The sequence below is a fragment of the Pelophylax lessonae genome (assembly GCF_965119305.1).
Source record: "Pelophylax lessonae genome assembly, chromosome: 5".
NCBI classification, from domain to species: Eukaryota; Metazoa; Chordata; class Amphibia; order Anura; family Ranidae; genus Pelophylax; species Pelophylax lessonae.
In genome coordinates this window covers 413,865,323-413,889,256 of record NC_138772.1, presented here as the reverse complement: position 1 = coordinate 413,889,256, position 23,934 = coordinate 413,865,323, and the positions used below count along the sequence as shown (strand labels likewise).

Here is a 23,934-nt window from a genome sequence, read left to right as displayed (position 1 = left end):
CAAATAAAGTTAACCCCTTCACTACCAGTGTATTTTTACAGTAATAGTGCATATGTATAGCACTGATTACTGTCGAAATGTCACTGGTAACCCCAAAAGTGTCAAAAATGTCAGTCAAGGGTCCGATCTGTCCGCCGCAATGTCGCAGTACCGCAAAAAAAATCACAGATCGCCGCCATTACGCGTTAAAAAAAAACAACAAAAATGACAAAAATCTTTCCCTTTGTTAGTAAACGCGATAACTTTTGCGCAAACCAATCAAAATACGCTTTTTGCAATTTTTTTTACCAAACATAGGTAGCATAAAACAAATTGGCCGAAAATGTTGAAAAATTTTCATTTTTACATTTTTTTTTTGGGGGGAATTTCATATAAAAAAAATGTGAAAAATATTGCTATTTTTGCAAAATTGACGCTCTTTTTTTGTTTGTAGCGCGTGATCAAAAAATCGCACAGGTGATCAAATACCACCAAAAGAAAGCTCTGTTTGTGGGAAAAAAGGACGCCAAATTCGTTTAGGTACAGCGTCGCACGACCGCGCAATTGTCCGTTAAAGTCACGCAGTGCCGAATCGCAAAATACCCCCTGGTCAGGAGGGGGGTAAAATCTTCCGGGGCTTAAGTGGTTAAAGACAGCTCAGGTCTGTTCCTTGGGCATGGTGTAGTCATACCTAAATGCATTACTACGCTATGCCATACAGGACTCTTGAGTTAGGGTCCATTCATACCAGATGCAGTGGGACTACATTGATCAGCTAGCCCAGCGCAGTTGCACCGCACCCCCACCATAAGACAAGACAAAATGCCTTGTCTCCAGAGTGGCCATTTCACACCACTCCATTGCGGTGGTGTGTGGCAGTATGTGTTAAAAAAAAACAGTACTGCGTGCAGTACTTTTTTTCCCCAGTGCAGCCCATGTCACCACCAGGCGGCTGATTTTATGAAATGCCACTGTGTAACATTTCAGTAAAGTTTGTTTAAAAAAAAAAACAACTATTTGATATACCTGGATTGGCACATCAACACAGCGCTAGCCCGGCCGGACCACATTTTACATATGCCTCTACGTTGTAACACAGTGGCTGGTGTGAATGGACCCTCACTCAGTATCACTACAGTAGTCTTTTTTTCTCTTTTTTGGCTGAGTGTAGTCTGCAGAAATCTGGACTCAAATGTCTGCATTTTCTTATTAACTTGGCTAGTTACAGTGAGGGGAGAAAGTATTTGATCCCCTGCTGATTTTGTACGTTTGCTCACTGACAAAAACATTATCAGTCTATAATTTTAATAGTAGGTTTATTTTTACAGTGAGAGACAGACTAACAACAAAAATATCCAGAAAAACGCATTTCAAAAAAGTTATAAATTGATTTGCATTTTAATGAGTGAAAAAAAGTATTTGATCCCCTATCAATAAGAAAGATTTCTGGTTCCAAGGTGTTTTCTATACAGGTAACGAGCTGAGATTAGGAGCACTCTCTTAACCACTTAAGGACCAGGCCTATTTCTGGCACTTGTTGTTTACAAGTTAAAATCAGTATTTTTTGATAGAAAATTACTTAGAACCCCCAAACATTATATATATATTTTTTTTTAGCAGAGACCCTAGAGAATAAAATGGATATTGTTGCAATACTTTATGTCACACCATATTTGCACAGTGGTCTTACAAACGCAACTTATTTTGAAAAAATACACTTTTCTTTATTAAAAATAAGAAAACAGTAAAGTTAGCCCAATGTTTTTCTATAATGTAAAAGATAATGTTACGCCGAGTAAATAGATACCCAACATGTCATGCTTCAAAATTGCACAAGCTCATGGAATGGCGACAAACATTGGTACTTAAAAATCTCTATAGACAACGCTTTAAAAATTTCTACAGGTTACCAGTTTAGAGTTACAGAGGAGGTCTTGAGCTAAGATTATTGCTCTCGCTCTACTGATTGTGGTGATACCTCACATGTGTGGTTTAAACACCGTTTACATATGTGGGCACGACTTGCGTATGTGTTCGCTTCTGCGTGTGAGCTTGGAGGGACAGGGCGCTTTACATTTTTTTTTTTATTATTTATTTTACCTTTTTTATTTTTACACTGTTCATTCAAAAATAAATTTTTATTCCTATTACAAGGAATGTAAACATCCCTTGTAACAGAAATAAGCAGGACAGGTCCTCTTTAATGTGAGATCTGGGGTCAAAAAGACCTCAGATATCACATCTACACTTAAAAGCAGAAAAAAAAAGGTTTCATTTGTTCAGCATGAAAAAAATGGGCCCTTTAGGGACGTTGTGATAAAGCAACGTATGACAGTGCCCTGGTCCTCCAAGGCCATAGAGTCGAGTAAGGGCCATCTTGCCCTAACTTGACTTCCTGTCTGGGACATGGATGGGCCGGATTGTTTTCCCCGCTACCAACGGCTCCAATAAGCGGGGAAAACAACCGGGAAGCGGCGGGAGGGGGGCACCTCTCCAACCACCCATAAAAGTGATCCACCAATGGGACCACTTTTATGTGAAAGAGGACCGCCCGCCCTGTAAGAAAATACTGGGGTTATGGCAGCTATCTGCTGCCATAACACAGGTATTTAACATCAAAACACCGATGTAAAACTATGGCAGGCGGTCCGGAAGTGGTTAAAGGGAATGCTTCTAATCTCAGCTTGTTGCCTGTATAAAAGACCCCTATCCACAGAAGCAGTCAGTCAATCAAATTCTAATCTCTCCACCATGGCCAAAACCAAAGAGCTGTCCAAGGATGTCAGGGACAAGATTGTAGACCTACACAAGGCTGGAATTGACTACAAGACCATCGCCAAGCAGCTTGGTGAGAAGGTGATTATTTGCAAATGGAAGAAGCACAAAAAAACTGTCAATCTCCCTCGGTCTGGGGCTCCATGCAAGATCTCACCTCATAGAATTTCAATGATCATGAGAATGGTGAGGAATCAGCCCAGAACTACACGGGAGAATCTTGTTAATAATCTTAAGGCAGCTGGGACTATAGTCACCAAGAAAACAATTGGTAACACACTCCGCCGTGAAGGACTGAAATCCTGTAGTGCCCACAAGGTCCCCTTGTTCAAGAAAGCACATGTACCGGCCCTTCTGAAGTTTGCTAATGAACATCTGAATGATTCAGAGGAGAACTGGGTGAAAGTGTTGTGGTCAAATGAGACCAAAATCAAGCTTCTTGCCATCAACTCAACTTGCTGTGTTTGGAGGAGGAGGTATTATGCCTATGACCCCAAGAACACCATCCTCAGCGTCAAACATGGAGATGGACACATTAGGCTCTGGGGGTGTTTTTCTGCTAAGGGGACAGGACAGCTTTACCGCATCAAACGGACAATGGACAGGGCCATGTACCCTCAAATTTTGGGTGAGAACCTCCTTCTCTCAGCCAGGGCATTAAAAATGGGTCATGGATGGGTATTCCAGCATGACAATGACCCAAAACACACAGCCAAGGCAACAAAGGAGTGGCTCAAAAAGAAGCACATTAAGGTCCTGGAGTGGCCTAGCCAGTCTCCAGACCCTATTCCCATAAAAAATATGTGGAGGGAGCTGAAGGTTCGAGTTACCAAACGTCAGCCTTGAAACTGCAATGACTTGGAGAGGATCTACAAAGAGGAGTGGGACAAAATCCCTCCTGAAATGTGTGCAAACCTGGTGGCCAACTACAAGAAACGTCAGACTTCTGTGATTGCCAACAAGGGTTTTGCCACCAAGTACTAAGTCATGTTTTGCGAAGGGGTCAAATACTTCTTTCACTCATTAAAATGCAAATCAATTTATAACTTTTTTGAAATGCGTTTTCTCTTACTGTTAAAATAAACTTACCATTAAAATTATAGACTGATAATTTCTTTGTCAATGGGCAAACGTACAAAATCAGAAGGGGATCAAATACTTTTTTCCCTCACTGTAATAGGTTTCCTTGAATTTGAATGATATAATTCGTTAAACAATGCAAGTTGCATATATGTTATAGAATGAGTCTCGCGCTGTCTGCGGAAAGATGTATTATAAATAAGGCCTACCCAAATGCTGCATGTACCAGTACTGGTGATCAGGCAGTGAAAAAATAGTGGTGGGGTTGGGGGATACTGCGCTTCTGGGAAGTTTTACTGGCCAATTGTGCAATAAATATTAAATAAATGCATAAGTGTAGTGTAAACAAAGTGCTTGAATATAGAAACTCAGGCCCCTTATAAGTGGGGACACACTAAAAACAATATCGATATATATAAAGTGCTGTAGTGAATATATAGGTAAATAAATAAAAAACACTCTTTATCTCAAAATAAACCATCAAGTGTAAAGTGCATTAATGTCCTTTATATTTTACAACAAATTCTAAAAAATACCACCTACGGGAAGTGGCGTAACGCGTAGGGACGCTATACCGGAAGTGACGTACACAGAAGTGAGGACTGCAATGCAATGCAAGTTGCAACTTGCTAAGTGCGGAATGCAAATCCTATTGCAACTAACCAGAATTCACTTTTACACACTTTACAATACAGTCACACAAGCACAGGATCATTATTGACTGGTTGCTGTGGGTACTGCACTTTGCACTCAGCACTTGGCTGCTTGCACTGTTTACTGAATAACTATGACTGGTCTTATTCTCATCTGAGACTTTGGAGTCCCCCATGCTTTTCTTTTTAAGTATTTCAAGTATTTTTTCTTAGCTTCAATGTTATCAACTATATTAGGCAAAATGTTCATGTATTAGGCAAAATGCTCTGTATTGTACTTGCAGAAAATACACTTTATATATAGATTGCTTTAAAGATATGGTAATCCATTTTACACAAAGTGAACTTGTAGTCAAAAGGTTGGTTGTACATTTTTAACTTGGAGTATATGGAATAGTGACTGTTCACAAGAGATTTGTCTTTAATCACAAACATCAACACATAGCACTTATTTAACATGTCGTGGTCTTTCTTTGCAAATCCTTGGAGGAATTGCCATTCTTTACTCAAAATGTTTTCAGCTGACATGCCAAGTACCAATTAAAAGATGTGCTAGTTACAAAACAGACATTTTACTGCTTTTCCCTTGCTGCTTTATCAAAATAATATGCTTCAAAATATATAGCTTGCCAAACAATGTTATAGGTGTAATTTACTGGGATAACTAGATAACTATTAATCACTATAGTAGGAGTTACTATAGCTGCAGCAGAGAGAAAGGTTTGTTATGGTAGCTAGCCGGTCAGAGAGCTGGAAGGCTTTGATGCTCCATCATTTGTCTGGTAAATTGATTCTCAATGGGTGACGCAGTCATTTTGCACCAAAAGACACAGCAGTGGAGAGCTGAACCCTTGCCCTTGTACGTTAAAGTGTAAGTTTAGTGTTTTTTTTCAATTAGCACCAGAGAGTTCTTACAATGAATTAAAAGTATTCCTTGTGCTGGTGGCTCCTGTGTTATTAATTGTTATTGTACAGGATTATATAGCGCCAACAGTTTGTGGAGCACATAGTTGGTTGAAATCTTCAGTCATCTGCTCCCATCCAACCCCACATACCCTTGCAGCTGTAATTTTCCAGTGCTGCAGGCGTTAATACAAGCACTTGCACCTCCATTGAGTACTATCAATTCTGGAGCATTATTGAACTAGCAAGAAATTTCCGGGTAGATCACCACACCACTTCTGGGCTAGGGACTCTACTCCGAAAAAGGGACACAAACAAGGACAGTCCCCAGTTTTAGGAGTCTGTCCACATGACTCAGGATGCCTGGTTCCCTACAGTAGTCCTGTCATTTTATATGCAGCATAAAGTGCTGTATGTTGCATTTAACGTTTTTTAATATCATCCAGATTTTTTACAGCAGCTTGGGTTTAGGGGGTTTAGGGTGAGCGCAGAATTGTATTTGCGTTTTGTAATCCTGTCATGTTTTTGTGTTCTTGATAAAGCAGGATGAGTAAACGTTATCAGACTAGGACAGGAAGCGTGTTACTGGCATCAACACCTGGTGAAAATGAAGGGGAAAAAAATTGAATACAGACGCCATGTGTTAGGACTTTTGAAAACAGGGCATCAAAAGGTTAAACCTGGTGTTTTCAGATTGGTCACCAAAAAAATAAAGGCTCCTGTTTTGTGACATTTTGAGGCCGGGTCTCGTCTTCACTATTCCCCTTTTATTATTTAAAATTTGTCAGTTAAAACGATTTAAGAAGAAACATAAAGGCGAGCAACAGTGATGAATAATATCAATTATAAATAGAGAAAAGATATGTTTTTGTTTTTTTTGTGGTGTAACTTTAAAGGATCAATCTGAACCCTTGGACTGCTAGTCCTGATCGCTCGTCGGCTTTTTATATATATCTTTCTGGGATTCCTTCAGATCTAACTTTCAGAATTTTTGGCTCGGTACCCCCCCCCCCCCCCCCCCATGCAGCTTAGGAAATTTTTTTTCTTTTTGGAGTGCAGCAGTGAAGATCAATGAACTGTTATGTGGATCAACTACAGTGTTCTGCATCATCACTTGCTACCTGCTGTTTTATGAGCTTCACTTGCTGCATTCACGGTCATGGTTAAAGAATAAATTATCCAACACTGAAGAACAGACCCTTCACAATGATTATGGTAGGTGGGTGTAGCTTGGAACTTGGGTGCTGATCTCTTCAGTCAGAGTCCACAAGACTGTGAGAGAAATACCGCAATGCTTGTTATTTAGCCGATCCTCTGGGTTTAGAGCTTTTAGACTTACTGATCCAGAACGAATGTTCATTCCATGAAATCAGAACTCCAGACCAACATATGTGTTTGGGATCAATCTGGCTTATTTTCTGAAAACAAGTACATGTAGTGCATGGAGTAGAGCATGTTGGGTTTGCAAGGGAATTTTCACCTAGATTAGTGAATGTGTTGAAAAGTCACTTTGAAAAGAATACTCAATCAAGTGCAAGGAAAAAAAAAATGAATTTTTGCCTGCATATGATTAGTTATTGGAAATCATTACAGCTTCACCTCATATATAAAGCTAATGGAAAATGCTCTTGCAAAGGGAAAACTCACTTTGCTAAGTAAACATGTTCAAGTTTTTTTTTTTATGTAAATCAGCCAGAGTGACTCAGAAAACACTAAAAGCCCAACTAAATTTTCAGTTTAAAGTATAACTAAATGATTTCTTTTTTAGTTTTGGATAGGGTGGAGAGTGATTAGAACATCTGTCAGTTTTGTATTGCTGTCTGTGCCCCCATTTTTTCACCCTCTCTATTTGTCCTGTTTACCATGATCACTGAAAGTGAAAGTAATATAAAATCCAAATTATGGGTTGACCCCAGAAAAGTAATAGAGGAAAAATCCTCCAAAGGAGACACTAGTTCTGCTGACCTGAGTATCCCCAAGGAATTCCTTCAATTTGCAGGGATTTACCCTCACTTCCTGTTTAACTATGGGACAGGAAGTGAAGGAAAATCTCCACAATGGGACACAACTGGCGAGAATAAATCTGACAGTGGTTATAACCCTCCTCCCCCCTCTTTCTTAACCAGTTGCTGACCACCCACCGCAGTTATACTGTGGCAGGCAGCCGCTCCTGGGCAAACCGACGTAGGTATACGTCGGTCGCGCGCCTGCAGCTGGGGGGCGATGCACGGGCCAGGCGGCACTGATTGCCGTCTGACACCCGCGATCGTTCCCCCCCTGAGAGAGAAGAACGGTCAGCTGTTGTAAACACAGCTGACCATTCTTCTCCCTGGAAGGATCACAGAGCTCCTATGATCCTTCTATATAAGAACACAGGTCCCTATGATCATTTCACAAGCCACGCCCCCTCCACAGTTAGAAACACGCCCCTAGGTACACATTTAACCCCTTGATCACCCACAGTGTTAACCCCATTCCCTGCCAGTGTCATTATTACAGTAACAGTGCATATTTTTAGCACTGATTACTGTAGTAATGTCACTGGTCCCCAAAAGTGTCAGAAATGTCAGTCAGGGGTCTGATCTGTCCGCCGCAATGTCACAGTCCCGCAAAAAAACGCAGATCGCCACCATTACTATAAAAAAAAAAAAACAATAAAAATGACATAAATCATTCCCGTAGTTATTAGACGCGATAACTTTTGTGCAAACTACGATTATTGCGATTTTTTTTGTACAAAGAAAATGTAGCAGAAAACAAATTGGCCTAAAGTGTTAAAAAATTTAGATTTTTTAATTTTTTGGGGGGGAATGGTAAATAGCAGAATGTGACAAATATTGTTTTTTTTTTTTTCAGAATTGTCGCTCTTTTTTGTTTATAGTCAAAAAATAAAAATCGCACAGGTGATCAAATACCACCAAAAGAAAGCTCTATTTTTGGGAAAAAAGGACATCAATTTTATTTAGGTACAGCTTTGCACGACTGCGCAATTGTCAGTTAAAGTAACACAGTGCTGAATCACAAAATATGGCCTGGTCATTAAGGGGGCAAATCCTTCCGGTCCAGAAGTGGTTAATCCAAAATGAAAAAACACGTTTTGCCTTTAGTTCTACTTTAAATCTTCTAAATACATTCCAGGTGCATTAAATCAAAAGGTGCTCTATGTCTTACAGATCATTTTCTTTCTAAAGCAGCTACAGCCTGAGTAGAAAAGTGTGTCCCTTCCCAGCAGCTACAGAGTAGGACTCTTCTTTGTGTAGAAGAAGTCATCTCTCTATGGTGGTCTGAAACACTCCCTGCTGACTCGGGCCTATAACTCTGCACTCAGCATTAATCATGCTCCCTGCTGATTGGAGAACTCTGACCCTGATTTAGCAGGGAGCAAGTCAAACCTCAGCAGTAAAACCACTGCTTCCATACAGAGGGCAAGGGTCCTACTATGCAGCATGCTGGCAGCAGGCAGGCTTTTATACTTGGGCTTTGGCAGCTCTCCAGAGAAAACGAGCTGTAAGATTTTGAACACTTTTTGTCTTGATGCACCTGAAATGTATTTAACTGATTTAAAGTAAAAGTTCAGCTGGGCTTGAAGCCAAAACATAAGCATGATAGCCAGTCAACTAGCATGTTTAGCAGTAGGGCATCCATGGTGCCTTATGTATTTATCTCATTTCAGGTTTCCTTTGACTAGAAAAACAACTTTTATAATCAGATTTTATATTCATTAGGTGCAGCTGTCAGTAAAATTATTGGAATATTTGTCATCTGTCTTACTTTAATTCAGATTCTTGAGGTATATTTTTATTGTCCCATTCAAACTATTTTTTAGATCAACCTTTTTCAACTAGGGTGCCAAGGCACCTTGGGGTGCCTTCTGGGTTCTTCAGGGGGATCCTTGGCAAAAGGGCTAACAATTGCCCCAAATTGCTAAAAAAAATTGTGAACAAGCCAGACGATGGATTAAGCCTGTCTTTTTGTTACACAAGGTCAAACATTTTTATTGTGCAGCATTAAAAACCTTGGGCACCACATGGACCAGCTAACCACCAATGACATCATAGGTTGATAAGGGGGCCGTCGGCACCCAAAGATTTCCTTGTATGCCCCTCTCCTCAACACTGGGCTCATGTTAGCTGATGGAGAGGAACTAAGGGAGAAGAGAAAATACTGAATGTTGAAATGCTAGTCAGTACCAGTATGCAAAGGTGTATTTGGAGGAATAAATCACCTATAATGTTGGGTGTCCTACATGTGTAGAAGCTGTTGTGTTATGAAAAAATAATTAGTTTCGTTTTTTTACATTTTAGAATGTAAAAAAATGAGGGGGTGCCTTGAAGTTGTGCAGAATTTCAAAGGGTGCCTTGATTAAAAAGGTTGAGAAACACTGGTTTAGATGATGATGTTAGCCATGGAGTGTTTGTAGTATTATGGAGGAGTATCTGATAAGAGCAACAGAATTTATCTTGATATCAGACTGTTGTAATCCATAGCACAACAGTACTTTAACTGGGAGGGTAGGGCCAGTAAAAGGAGCCAGTGTCTCCGCTACATGTGCTAACGGGAGGAGGGAGCATAGGGATAACCTCACCAGTGTCCTGCTGCTGCTTCATTGTCCAGTCAGCAAGTTAGGAAGAGATACCTGACTTTCCTGAAGTAAAGGACTGACCTGTGCTGTCTTACAAGAGTGCTAGGATCATAAAACTGGCTTTGCAAGAATACAAATAGCTTGCAAGTAAAACAAATAACTTGGCATATGGTAGAGAGCATCATAGTTAATTGGACAATTTTGCTCCTAAACTCTTGGAAATTATATAATTAGACAAACTATAAGTGACAAACTTAGTCAGAAATGGGGTATTGCCCTGAAGACAGTTTATTCACACCTAATGCTATTATGGGGTTTGGTGTTTTACCTAACTTTAATCTGAATGACTTTGATAACGTAGAACAACCACCCATTACTGTGAACCATGGAGGACATATGTGCTGGCTGATTTAATGATAAGAATTAATCATGTGCATCTCAGCAGATTTAGCTCCCTCTAGAAACATAACACTAGCACTATTTTGATATTGCAGAAATGTTTCCACACAGTCTAATGAGTGCACTAAATGCATTATTATAATCAGATATCCCATCAGAAACTGTTTCTTATTTCTGGTATGCATAAAAACAGCCTTTAATTCTTCTCATCAGAACATCCTAGTCAAACAACTGTGATTATGGTCAATGACTCCCTCTTTCTCTAATGTGTCCTTCGTTCCAGCCTGATTACTGGATAGCAAAACGCCTGTATTTTCAGCTAACAGCCTTAATTGCTAGTTTCCCCCCCCCCCCCTTGTTTATAGGATATTTATTACTGTATCAATAATGACCATGTACAAGATAATCATACAATACATAAAGTAAAAGAAAAATCACCAAAATATAAAATATGTTAAAATTCAATTTGTACTTTTCACTCTATTGATTTGTGTGCAAAACCTCAAACTCTTTTTATAGTGTAATTATTTTTTCTGCAAAAGTGGTTTTAATCAAATTTAAGCCAACAAGTAAAGTAAAAGGTTTCAAGAACAGTGTGTAGCTGAAATGATTCTGCAAAAGTGGTTTTAATCAAATTTAAGCCAACAAGTAAAGTAAAAGGTTTCAAGAACAGTGTGTAGCTAAAATGATTCGTCCCTAATTTGTAACAACTAAGTGCCTAACCCTGAGTGCCGGTTCACACGGGAATGTGATGCTGGAAACCTGCGTTTTGTGCGTGCTTTCTGCACCACATTCAAAACATGCTGTGTCTGCGATCTGCAGCAGGTGTCAATGTAAAGTTAACAACAGCACAACTGCAGATAGCAAATGCAGTGCATTTGCCTGCTGCGGATCGCATGGTACCAGGTGAAGCAGTTGATAAAGGATGATGTTTTAATGATCAAAGTGGAGGGGAGGAAGGTACTTTTTATGAAGGCATCAGCGGTCTTTTGGACCCCTGATGTCTCAATATAAATTACCTGTCACCCTAAAAGTTCTGCTATATATAGTAGAGGGGTTTTCAGCCTCTTTGTGATTGCAATAGGGTTACGTTGAAAAAAATTAAAGGGTAAAATAAAATTAGAAAAAAAGAAAAACATTTTAAAGTTACCTTGCTGCCTTGCACACACGTAAATAAACAATGATTGCCCAATGCATGTTGGGTATCGCTGTGCACACCAGAATGAGAGTAACATTTTTTAGTGCAGTCATTTACTGTATGAATAACTCCAACTGAGCTGATAATATGTGAAGGCTTTTAAAGTGTTGACAATGGACAATTTTGGGTATTAAAGTTTTTCACCGTGTTGCAAGTGCACTTCGTTTTGAGTCTTGACATTTATGATGCATATTTACTCAACTCTTCTCCATCTTTTATGTTTTACTGAAAATTAGGAGCTCTTTGCGTGTGTGTTTGCACTAAAATGATCTTAACTGGATTTTTTACTTAAAATATAATTTAGTAAAAAGTAGGCCAATATTGTGTGACATAAAAAAATGTTGTATGTGTTTTAATTTTGTCTCCAATAGCCTTGAAGAAGGGGGAGTCTCTGTTCCCCCGAATTGTGTTGGTTTTAACATGTTCTGCTACCAATAAGATGACGATCTTTTGATCTAAGTGGGATTCTTATTGGTGATTTTTGGTGCTCCTTTAACTGACTACCACTATAAAAAAAATTACAGCTATCACCATTTTTATGCTACAAGGTTTTAAGTAATCTTCATGCCTAAAATGTACATTTTGACATGTGTGCAAAATATATCTAGAAAAGTGGCTCTGTCAGAGGAAATTTTAAAATCCCTTTGGGATTAATAAAGTAAAGTTTTCTTTTCTGTAAAACAAACTAATAAATAGAGAGTTGAAAAACATACATGAATGCTTTTTATCTTCCAAAAGATTTGTATTTATGTCCAACCAGCCATGAGATTAACCTGGCTAATCTGTAAAGCAAGGCTGGTGACCTGAGTTCTCTCTACTGTAAATTTGCAATATAGCCCCAATATTACCTGGTCACCTGAACAGTGAATAGGCAATAGACGAGGTCCTCTCTCTTCTCACTCCCCGCATGCACAGCAACACACCTGGCTGGCTCCTAATGCTTCTCTTCCTCTCACAATCTGTGTGCTGAGTACACATTGGGGGCGATTTACCAAAACTGGTGCATACAGAATCTGGCATAGTTGTGCATAGTAACCAATCATCCTCTAGGTTCTATTGTCAAAGCTTAATTGAGCAAACTGGAGTTAGAAGTTGATTGGTTACAATGCAGAGCTGCACCAGATTAAGTTTTAATACATTGCCCTCATTGAGTACAACAAGAGGCTGGAACCAAGACATATTGGGGTACTTATGTTTGTTGCATATAAAAATGCATATTGTACATTATGTTGTTAATGCTTACATATATGAATTAATTGGGGATGTTTTGTATCTGCACTGCCTTCAGCTTTAAATTACATAAATAGATTGGTAATCTGCACTACAATTGTCTATATAAATAGTGTCTTTTCACAAATGATTTGTATGACTAGTGTCATTTAGCATACAATAAGTTTTAAAGCGGAGTTCCAGCTGTTTTTGTGTTTATTAAAAGTCAGCGGCTACAAAAAGTGTATCTGCTGACTTTTAATAAACACACACTCACCTGTCCCATGATCCAGCGATGCGGCAAGCGGGAGCCTTGGTTCTCTCCCTCTTCTCCCGCGGCACTGGCATCACAAGTGTGGGCACCCGGCTGTGACTGCTTGCGGCTTCACAGCCAGATGCGCACTGTGTGAGTCTTGCTGCGCTTCCTTAGTGGCTGGGCAATGTTCTGGGACCTGTGACATGTCCCAGAAGATTGCAGGGAGGGAGGGGGAGATGAGAACTTCCACTCAAGCCGCTTAGGGAGATGGAGTGGAAGTGGAAGTGGGCACCTGTGAAAACTAGGTACCCCCCCCCCCCAAAAAATGACATGTCAAATGTGGCATGTCAGGGGGTCAGGAGCACTTAAAGTGGAAGTTTCACTTTTGGGTGGAACTCCACTTTAAATTTTACATTTGAATAGTTAATTGCATAACTTTTTCAACCATATCATAATTACTTGTCATCTTATAATGGCACAGAAACTCTTTTCCTGCTTCTTGCTGTGTCTTATTATTCTCAGCTATTGCCTTTGAATCTAGATCCCACAGCACTTTATTTAGTGGTCCTAAAAAATGTTCATATTCCAAAGACCTCCTTGTTCAGCTTGGTAGTGTTGTTGGGAGAAATTGGTTAGATATGAAATGTACTCTGAATAATAAAAATTTTGATTGGGGTTTATGTATTGTGATGACTTTAGCTGTGGTGGAAAAAAAAATGAACAAAATTGGTCTCACAGACAGTATGAAAAACTAAGCAGCTGTTTGAAATATATGTTTTGCAGATGATTCCGCTCCAGAGAGTTTTAGTGGTAATGATACCCTAGGACACAGCTCAAATCCACCAGGAGGAACACTCAGCAGGGAGGTGACGGAAGCCAGCAGCAATGGAAAAGCTAGCTCTGAGCAAGAAGATCAGCCCTTGAATTTGAGTGACTGTCCACTGTCAGCACCACTAAATTCTGAAATGCAAATAGATGATCATACTAGTAATGGAAAAACACAGTACAAAAACTTCTTAATGAACGATATCAAGATGGAGAGGGAAACAAGAGAGAATGGAAGCAAGGTAAGTCGTATAAAATATTGTACGTCCAGCTACTTTTAGAAAAAAGGTTTATTTTTATTACATTTTTAAATAAACCTCAACCTGAAAGATCAGGTCATTCTCTTTTGACTCTGCCATTTCCAAAAACCTTTTGATAGCAATGTTACAGCTAGTATAGCTCTCTCTGTCATTGGATCGCACTAACCCCACCACTAGAGATGGGCTGAACACCCCCCCCCCTCTTCAGTTTGCAGCAGAACTCCTGAACAGGGGAAAAGTTCTAACCCAAGTGGCGAATCCTATTGAAGTCAATAGGAGCCAAACAGGAAAAATAGAAAACACATATTTTGAAGGCTTATATGCAAGTAATTGGCCATAAAAGTGATATAGGGGTCTTGGTAATGCCCTGGGGGACATGTATCAATGCAATTAAAATAAAAAAAAAAAACAACAGTTTTTTCAGAAGCAGTGATTTAACTGATGCCTAAAGAGTAACAAGAAAAATGTATTTCAGTATGGCGCCTGGGGGGTCCCCTTAGTCTTTCTGTAAAGTGGCGCATCTGTAGTATGCATTGAACATGCTGCAGCAACAATGACATTTCTAACGAAAAAACAAGTCAAATCACATTTAAAATTCCTCGCAGTTGCAATTTCCGGCCAGTCTGTGGGGAGAGGAGTTATTGGAATCTGGAGGCCCCCAAATCCTTTTATCACTGAGAACCATGTACAGTGTCTGCCTGCCCTACGTTTTTAAATATTTCTTAAGCAAAGTAAAAAAAAGCAGAGAAAAAAAATTAGGTTTTCCAAAGAAAACTATTCAGGCAATAACATTCTTATAGTCTTACAACAAAGTTGCTACTGTCCCCAAGTCAGTTTTCATCATGGCAGATAACATGACAAGTTTAAATTTTGTTACCATTTAAGAAAACATTTTAATTAGAAAATGAAGGTAGGGGGTTTCTTTAAAATAAATGAAGTGTGATCTTCAAGTTCCCAGACACTTTTGTGCCGAATTCAAATTTTTCTGAGGGGATATTAGGTCATTTATTCCTTGGACGAGAATTGCTTGGGCACTTTTGCTTCCATAAATTTAAAAAAAAAAAAAAAAAATATATATATATATATATATATATATATATATATATATATCATGAGAGATATAAAAGAATGTGTTCTTAGCACAGCCAGTGAAAACAATGTGTGTGTATTGTTCTCAACAAAATGTAGTTATTCAGATGTCAAAAGCAGTATGCTATATGGGGTGTATTTGCCAACAATTACGATATTAGAAGTAATTCTTTCCATAGAAGGAAGATTCCCCATGTGACAAACCTTACTGAATAACATTTATAGTAGTATTTATAGCAAGGTTTGGGGATTTAAACGTGTGAAATTTTCATGCAAGGATAATCATACCCAGATAATTAATACAACAAAAATGTTGGTTTAGGATCCTGAGCCCTTCGCATGTGGGAGTAAAGTGAATGTGGCCACTGTTTATGTGTCAAGGGCTTAGACTACCACAGGCTGAGCAGTTCTATTTTAGTGTTGTACCAGTACTTACTGTAGGTCTAATTACCCTTATTTTATCTTTTTTTCCATGCTTAAATCTGCAAGTATTTATTATAATTGCAGTTATCCTTTAAGCTATAGCACATTCTCTCCTGGCTAGACATCAAAATGTACTATGATGACTCATACCAAAGTGTCCCACAGCAAACTATTAATGGGAACACCCTAACCCTTTCCATGACCTCTCTGTCACATCTGGCATATGGTGACTTAATTGTGTTTTTATCTTTTTCACACTGGTTGTCAGTGAAAAACCCTCTATATAGTAACATTTTCCTTGACTCACACACAGCATAATGAAGGTGAAGGTGGAAAATAACAGCCTGCTCAAAAACGCCTCTGCTCCTAATATTATATTGATGTGGTCAATCACTTCTGTAGGGCAGCAGACATGCAAAATAAAGACAGCAAGAATGGTTAGCGATGAAGATTGGTGCCTAAAGCGTAACTTAACAAAATGGGGAAGTTCCACTCTTCCTTCTACCCTCCCCCTTTTGGGACTTTAAAAAATTTTGGGGGGTATGGATATCTGGTTTGTGAATGGTGCCTGCTCCAATTTTCACTCGGATTGCCAAGCGATCCAATCAGAAGTTCTCCTCTCCCCATATCCCTGCCCACAGCCTTCTGAGACACTTCACAGGTCCCAAAAAGCTGGGGATCACTAACAGGGAGAAGTGCAGTTCGCACATGTGCAGTGGGCAGCCGGTTGTGAAGACGCAAGGAGTCACAGCCGACTGCCCACAGTTAACAAGCAAGCACCGGGATCTGAAGTTCGGCGAAGAAACCAGTTGAGGTGAGGATGGCGAAGAAACCAGTTGAGGTGAGAGTGGCGCTAAATTCCTGGACAGGTTAGAGTCTGTTTATCAAATGCCAAGTTGTTAAGTTTTTGTTTAAAGTTTTTATTTAGGTTTAATTTTCATAGAAATGACTTAAGAACCACATTAAATACTGACATTTGACAAAAAGTCAAAATTTACATATCAGTAATAGCAATGTTTAGTCTGCTTAAGCTGCGTGTTTTGTGGACAGAGGGAGCGCTTTTGAAACAGCTGGCATAGCAGATTAGGGGTTTGCCACTATGTCTACAAGCTTGGTGAATGTAATGTTGCACCTCAGTGAAAACCTTCTCTACGCTGATGGTTAGTCAGTGGAAGGACCCTCTTAAAGTCCCATTTACACTGGTGATCAATCAGCACAAAGGTCCCTGTGAAATTCTATGTACAGTGGTGGTTAGTAAGTGGAAAGGCCCTGTTATAGCCCCCTTTACATTGATGGTCAGCCAGTGGGAAGTCTTAAAAAAATCCTTTTACATTGCTAGTCAATCTGTGGAAAACCCCTTCAAAGCCACATATACTGTATATATATACAGTGGGTACGGAAAGTATTCAGACCCCCTTAAATGTTTCACTCTTTGTTATATTGCAGCCATTTGCTAAAATCATTTAGGTTCATTCTTCTTCCTCATGAATGTACACATAGCACCCCATACTGACAGAAAAACACAGAATTGTTGACATTGTTGCAGATTTATTAAAAAAGAAAAACTGAAATATCACATGGTCCTAAGTATTCAGAACCTTTGCTCAGTATTTAGTAGAAGCCCCCTTTTGATCTAATACAGCCAGGAGTCTTTTTGGGAAAGATGCAACAAGTCTTTCACACCTGGATTTGGGGATCCTCTGCCATTCCTCCTTGCAGATCCTCTCCAGTTCTGTCAGGTTGGATGGTAAACGTTGGTGGACAGCCATTTTTAGGTCTCTCCAGAGATGCTCAATTGGGTTTAAGTCAGGGCTCTGGCTGGGCCATTTAAGAACAGTCACGGAGTTGTTGTGAAGCCACTCCTTCGTTATTTTAGCTGTGTGCTTAGGGTCATTGTCTTGTTGGAAGGTAAACCTTCGGCCCAGTCTGAGGTCCAGAGCACTCTGGAGAAGGTTTTTGTCCAGGATATCCTTGTACTTGGCCGCATTCATCTTTCCCTCGATTGCAATCAGTCGTCCTGTCCCTGCAGCTGAAAAACACCCCCACAGCATGATGCTGCCACCACCATGCTTCACTGTTGGGACTGTATTGGACAGGTGATGAGCAGTGCCTGGTTTTCTCCACACATACCGCTTAGAATTAAGGCCAAAAATTTCTATTTTGGTCTCATCAGACCAGAGAATCTTATTTCTCACCATCTTGGAGTCCTTCAGGTGTTTTTTAGCAAACTCCATGCGGGCTTTCATGTGTCTTACACTGAGGAGAGGCTTCTGTCGGGCCACTCTGCCATAAAGCCCCGACTGGTGGAGGGCTGCAGTGATGGTTGACTTTCTACAACTTTCTCCCATCTCCTGACTGCATCTCTGGAGCTCAGCCACAGTGATCTTTGGGTTCTTCTTTACCTCTCTCACCAAGGCTCTTCTCCCCCGATAGCTCAGTTTGGCTGGACGGCCAGCTCTAGGAAGGGTTCTGGTCGTCCCAAACGTCTTCCATTTGAGGATTATGGAGGCCACTGTGCTCTTAGGAACCTTAAGTGCAGCAGAAATCTTTTTGTAACCTTGGCCAGATCTGTGCCTTGCCACAATTCTGTCTCTGAGCTCTTCAGGCAGTTCCTTTGACCTCATGATTCTCATTTGCTCTGACATGCATTGTGATCTGGAGGGTCTTATATAGACAGGTGTGTGGCTTTCCTAATCAAGTCCAATCAGTATAATCAAACACAGCTGGACTCATATGAAGGTGTAGAACCATCTCAAGGATGATCAGAAGAAATGGAAAGCACCTGAGTTAAATATATGAGTGTCACAGCAAAGGGTCTGAATACTTAGGACCATGTGATATTTCAGTTTTTCTTTTTTAATAAATCTGCAACAATGTCAACAATTCTGTGTTTTTCTGTCAGTATGGGGTGCTATGTGTACATTCATGAGGAAGAAGAATGAACCTAAATTATTTTAGCAAATGGCTGCAATATAACAAAGAGTGAAAAATGTAAGGGGGTCTGAATACTTTCCGTACCCACTGTATATTGGTAGTCAGTGGGAAGGCCCACTTAAAGTCCCATTTACGTTATAGTTATTTTATGGAAGGCTCCTTCAAGACCCCATTTACATTATTGGTCAAAATCCCACATTTATATTAATGGTGATAATCCCCTATTCTAAAAGTTTGAAAAGCTCATAGATATTCATATACAGTATCTGGATAAACCCTAAATTAAAAAATAAATAGATAGAATAGATAAAACTTAAATTAGAGGAGTGGCTTAACTCTGCCTTGTCTTGTTCAAATGGTACTATGTAGAGGTTCAAAAAGGTATAGACAGTCACAAAATAAAACAGCTAGTGCTGGGCCATCACTTCAGAAATTCAAGAATGCCTTATAAACCCATTATTATGGGTGTATGAGTTATTAAAGTTTTATATGAAAAATAACAGTATCAGATTCATAAAAAGTGCATAGCAATATAATTGTAAATGTGATAGAATAAATATATTGACTCAGAATTTAAGGATAAGTATTCTTATCTTTTTTGCTTCTCCTCCCCTCACTGCCCCAAATGTGGTCAACAACCAAAGAGCCAACCACCCCCCAGGTCTGCCTATCTTCAGTGTCCTACTAGCACCTGTGCATTAGCTTTGTGTTTCGGTGATAAGAAGTTCACTTTATATGGAATGTGTTTTTTCAAGGTCTTTTAAATATACATGTAGAAGATATCAGTTGTAAGTAAAAAATCATATCATATGTTTATGTTCTTTGAAATAATTTGATATGTACATAGGGGCTGCCATATTTGCTCATTATACGGATAGGGTCTGCTTCCTGCTATGTAGTCCTACACACTTGTGATCTTTAGAAATGTTCTATATTTTCCCTTCGAGTTGAACAGAAAACACTATAATTTAAAGTTACTGTCCATCCACAACACCATTTGATTTAACATATTTTTTTTAAAACATTCTTTATTTGATTTAGCATATTTTATAAAAGTTGAGATTAACGAATTTTTGTTTCTTCACGTGCCATAAATCTGAGCTGGAATCTATTAGTTTAAAACAATAAAGAATGCTATGACTGTAATGAAAAGGTAAGGATAAAATGACCTGCTGAAAAGGGAGTAAGCATCATGTATACTTCTAATCTTCACAATAAAATTTCACAGCATGCTAATATGTCTCTTCAGACAGCTCATATAAATATATCTCATTAGCTCATTTAAGATGACCATAAATTCAAGTACCCATTCACAGAGCTAAGATTGCACAAATATCATTATAAACCCCCAGCTTGAGCCTACCTCCGCTGGCAGTACAAAATTATAAAAATCCACTTACCTGGCTAATTGTATTAAAAGATGCTTTAACAGAATGTAGTCTCTATATTTTTTTTTTAAGATGGGAATAGTTTGCACACACAAAAAAAAGATGATCAGTTTTAATTTTATGGATAGCGCAGATTCTACTTGCAGAATGTTATTAGCACTAATTTTATTGCTATTCTTTTTAATACAGTGGTTTTACAGTTATTATCAAAAAGTAAATTATACCGTGAGATGAATAGAACAGAGATTACTGCATAGAATAAGCAATGCTGCAGTATAATGTGTGATGGAATTTACTGAATATTTTGTATAATGCTAGCTGTGGTCTCTTTGGAATAGCTAAGATCAGCTCATTTTATCTCCAGAGTGTACTTACTACAAGAATTTGCTGGTGTTTAAGTGTTTAAGCTCAGTCCCCCCATTTCTGCTCTTACAGCACCCATAACTGAACTACATAAGTATTTAGAAAAACGACTCTATTACTGACCAGAATAATTGTTTAAACCTCAGATGCTCTCTAACAGTTTCTGGTGTGGAAAATTATTTTCTTCCAATTAGGCTATTGATTGGTTTGCAATGACAGGCAATTAAAAGGTGGGGTGAGTAGTAAAGACCCCTTTGAACTTACTAAACTTAAGAGTGGGAGAGATAATTGGAAGAGCCATCCAATACATAAGAAGCCATGTTAGAGGTGTTGTTAGTGGTTGGCAACTTTTAGGAAAGTTATACAGATCACTGATAGAGGGGTAAGAGGCAGATAAATATTTTAGTGGTAGTTTGGTCATGGGGGAAGTGTTAGATTATAATTAGGGCATTTTAAGGAGCAAACCAGGGTCCAGCCTCCACTTGCTGTTTGAATCCCTGCTGCCCATTCCATGGTTTTAGTGAAAAAAAAATCCTTTTGCTAGTGTAAATTTCTGAATCTTTTCTTATTCTGCATATATGAATATTCAATCCCATATGTATTCAGATTGCAGAATACCTCTTCACTTGTTCTGTATGCTTGGTATAATTCTCAGTATCTTCTTCTTCTGTATGTATGGGTGGGTTATGCATACTACCCCTTTCTTGTGCTGTGTGCTTGGTGTAATTCCCTCTATCTGTTCTTCTGTATATATAAACACTGCACAGTGGTATTTTTCTTGTTCTATATGCTGGGTGTTGTTGTCAGTATGTATTATGTCTGCACTGACTCGGCACAGTACCTCTACTCTTGCTTTGCAGGAGTAATTTGTGAAATATTTTCTTGTTTCTGAAATAGCAAGTGCATTGTACAACTTCCCATATCTGTGGCATATAGTTTTCAGTGCCTCAGTAGCTGCATATAATTGGAGTGTAAGGGCACATACAGTATATGGTTCACTTATTATGTATGTTTTAGAGTCATTATTAAAATTAGGTTTTTTTTTCTGCACACTACTCTTGATTCACATTTCAAGAGCAGTTGCACAGTGGATTTATTTTATTCCAAATGATGGTGATGGATCTCCAGAGCTGTTGTTCAATGTATATTTAATTAAATGCACCCTCCTAGTAGTGCTATATAGCCTGATATATAGATATAATTTATTATATTGTGGTTTCTCAATGTAAAGACGGTGTGTGGTCTCTTTATCCAATTGTTCATTTAGATAACCCATATCTCTGTTTTGGAAACTTTCCCGTACCTTTTGTGGTGTCTCTTGCAGGTGTCCAGTTTTGAACATATCAATAGATGGTTACCATATGTGCCATAAGGGAGTACACTTTCATATAAACAGTTTGTGATAGCAGTAGTGTGTCCCAGTGTAGTCTCCTGTTATCCAGAATGGCGAAATCAAATACTGTAGTTGTAGGGTGCCCACAGCAATTTGGACGTTGCTTTTGATGTGTACATAACAATTATTGTGTATCAATGTTTTACTTTTTCATTTGTTTCTTTAGATTTAAAGTATGTACTGTAAGCAAAAGTCAGAAGATTGGCACTGCGTTCTTGTGTCATTGATACCTTGTCACAACCTGCTACACAGTTTTTCATTGACATAGGAAGTGGGGGGATATCTCCCCAATGGGGACTGGGAAATCCCAGTGACAAGTTGTGGGTGGAGCTGGGCTTCAAGTTTATAATTCTATAATATAGAGCCCAAGGACTAAGATACATTATTCTGTAGCTGCATTGGGAAAAGGGGGCTCTGCCATTGACTAAGCACCAGCACTTAAAAATGTCTGCTATCTTTTTATGCTACCTTCCCCTCGCCCAAACAAGCTATCATTTGTTCAAAATCTATAGTATATCTTACCTGATTATCCCAGGAAAAATAAATGTCCTATTGAAGGCAATATGCTGTCTGCTTTTTTGCATGAATTGAGGATAGCCTTAGCAGTAACAGTGGGTGGGAATACTCAAAGTGGGCAGAAAAAGGGTTCGGAAGTATGGCAGGGAAGACTTGTTGTTGGAGTATCCAGAACATGCAAGAAACTAGGGTTTTATCTCACCTAACTAAGCCCCAGCTATAAGGAGGACTGATTTTTTAATTACCAGGAAGATAGCACTAGTTTCATCTAAAGTATGTGTGTAACTATGACCATGCATAGTACAGTCATTTTAAAACACGTTTAAACATGCCGAGCATGCTACTTATATAGATATCTATAGATATTAGGTGACACCCTCACAATCTAGCCAAGAAAGGTCAGCTATCTAATGCCCCAAGCCCAGGCACATCTATATACATAGAACTGTATTTCTACCACTTTACAAAACTCTGGTTCGGTCACATCTTGAGTATGCCAGCCCGGTCTGGTCACCAGTCCTCAGGAAGAATATGTGTGAACTGAAGAGAGTCCAGAGAAGGGTAACAAAGCTAATAAAGGGGCTGGAGGACCTCAGGTATGAGGAATGACTACAAGTAGTAAACCTATTCTCCCTAGAGAAGAGACGCCTAAGAGAGCATATGATCACAATATACAGATCTTAAAATGGTGACTCTAACATTGGGTGGAATCTATTTAACCAAAGGTCTATAAAAAAGACACACGACCAAACAATGAAGTTGGATGAGAAGTTGTTCAATCCAAACTGTATATAACCTGTATGCAACAGAACATAAATGTGGTGAAGGGGGTTTCCAAATCCCACAAACACATAATACTTGCTAAGCATGATATTCTTTATTTAAACATTCTGCCAAACATTACGATAGGCTAAGATTTGTCTGGACTCTTGCTCTAAATACTCTTATCGTAAGGAACTATCCTAAATGGTTAGGTGACAATGATAATCTAATCTGTCTTCTTCTTTTTTTCTCAGTCTCCAGCACATAGCTACTCCAGCTATGACTCTGGTAAAAATGAAAGTGTAGGTGGTTGCGGTGAAGATCTGTCTTTAAATCGGGGGGATGACGATGAAGATGACCATGATGACCATGAGGATGTAGAGAAAGCAACTGAAGCAGATGGCGTGGAAGCAGAACGCTTGAAAGCTTTTAATGTAAGGAATAAAAATGGTTGAAATATAATCATTCTGAAATCAATGGGAAGGTTTGAAGGAACATTTTTAAAATTAAAACTATTACATTTAGAAACATGGTAGTTATGGGCCATGATTCCTTAGTTATTGTAATGCTGCTTTCTATATTTTAATTTAGTACAGTGGTTTTCTTGGTTTGCTTTGCTATCGAACAAGCCAGGGATTATGATGTGAAATGAGCCAATGGCATTATGGCACATTTTTTTCTTATGTTTATTTTATTTTTTACACTTTTTGATTTAGTTATGCTTCTTGTTTGCATGTAAAATATTTATATTTCTGTATTTAGGTCAAGAAATGTCAAGCAGAAAAAAATACAGGTAGACCCCTATAAAAATGAATAGATGGTATACATCAGCCCTAAAGGCTGGTTCTAACTGGTGCGATGCTGGAAACTCTGCGAATGAAGTGCAGGTTCCTGCATTGCACCTGAATCGCCGGCAGTTCACACTGCACTCTGCGAACCTCTGAAGG

The 23,934-nt window shown here is 39.0% G+C and overlaps 1 protein-coding gene across 2 annotated transcripts in view; it reads left to right on the top strand.

The window, feature by feature from the left end:
• NOL4 (nucleolar protein 4) overlaps window positions 1-23,934 on the top strand; it is a 429,523-nt gene that overhangs the window by 350,894 nt on the left and 54,695 nt on the right. For both annotated transcript variants that reach the window (XM_082258685.1, XM_082258684.1), the window contains exons 6-7: window positions 13,818-14,101; window positions 23,242-23,421. In XM_082258685.1, the coding sequence (XP_082114811.1) occupies window positions 13,818-14,101; window positions 23,242-23,421 (464 nt within the window). The remainder of the gene's footprint in view (window positions 1-13,817; window positions 14,102-23,241; window positions 23,422-23,934) is intronic.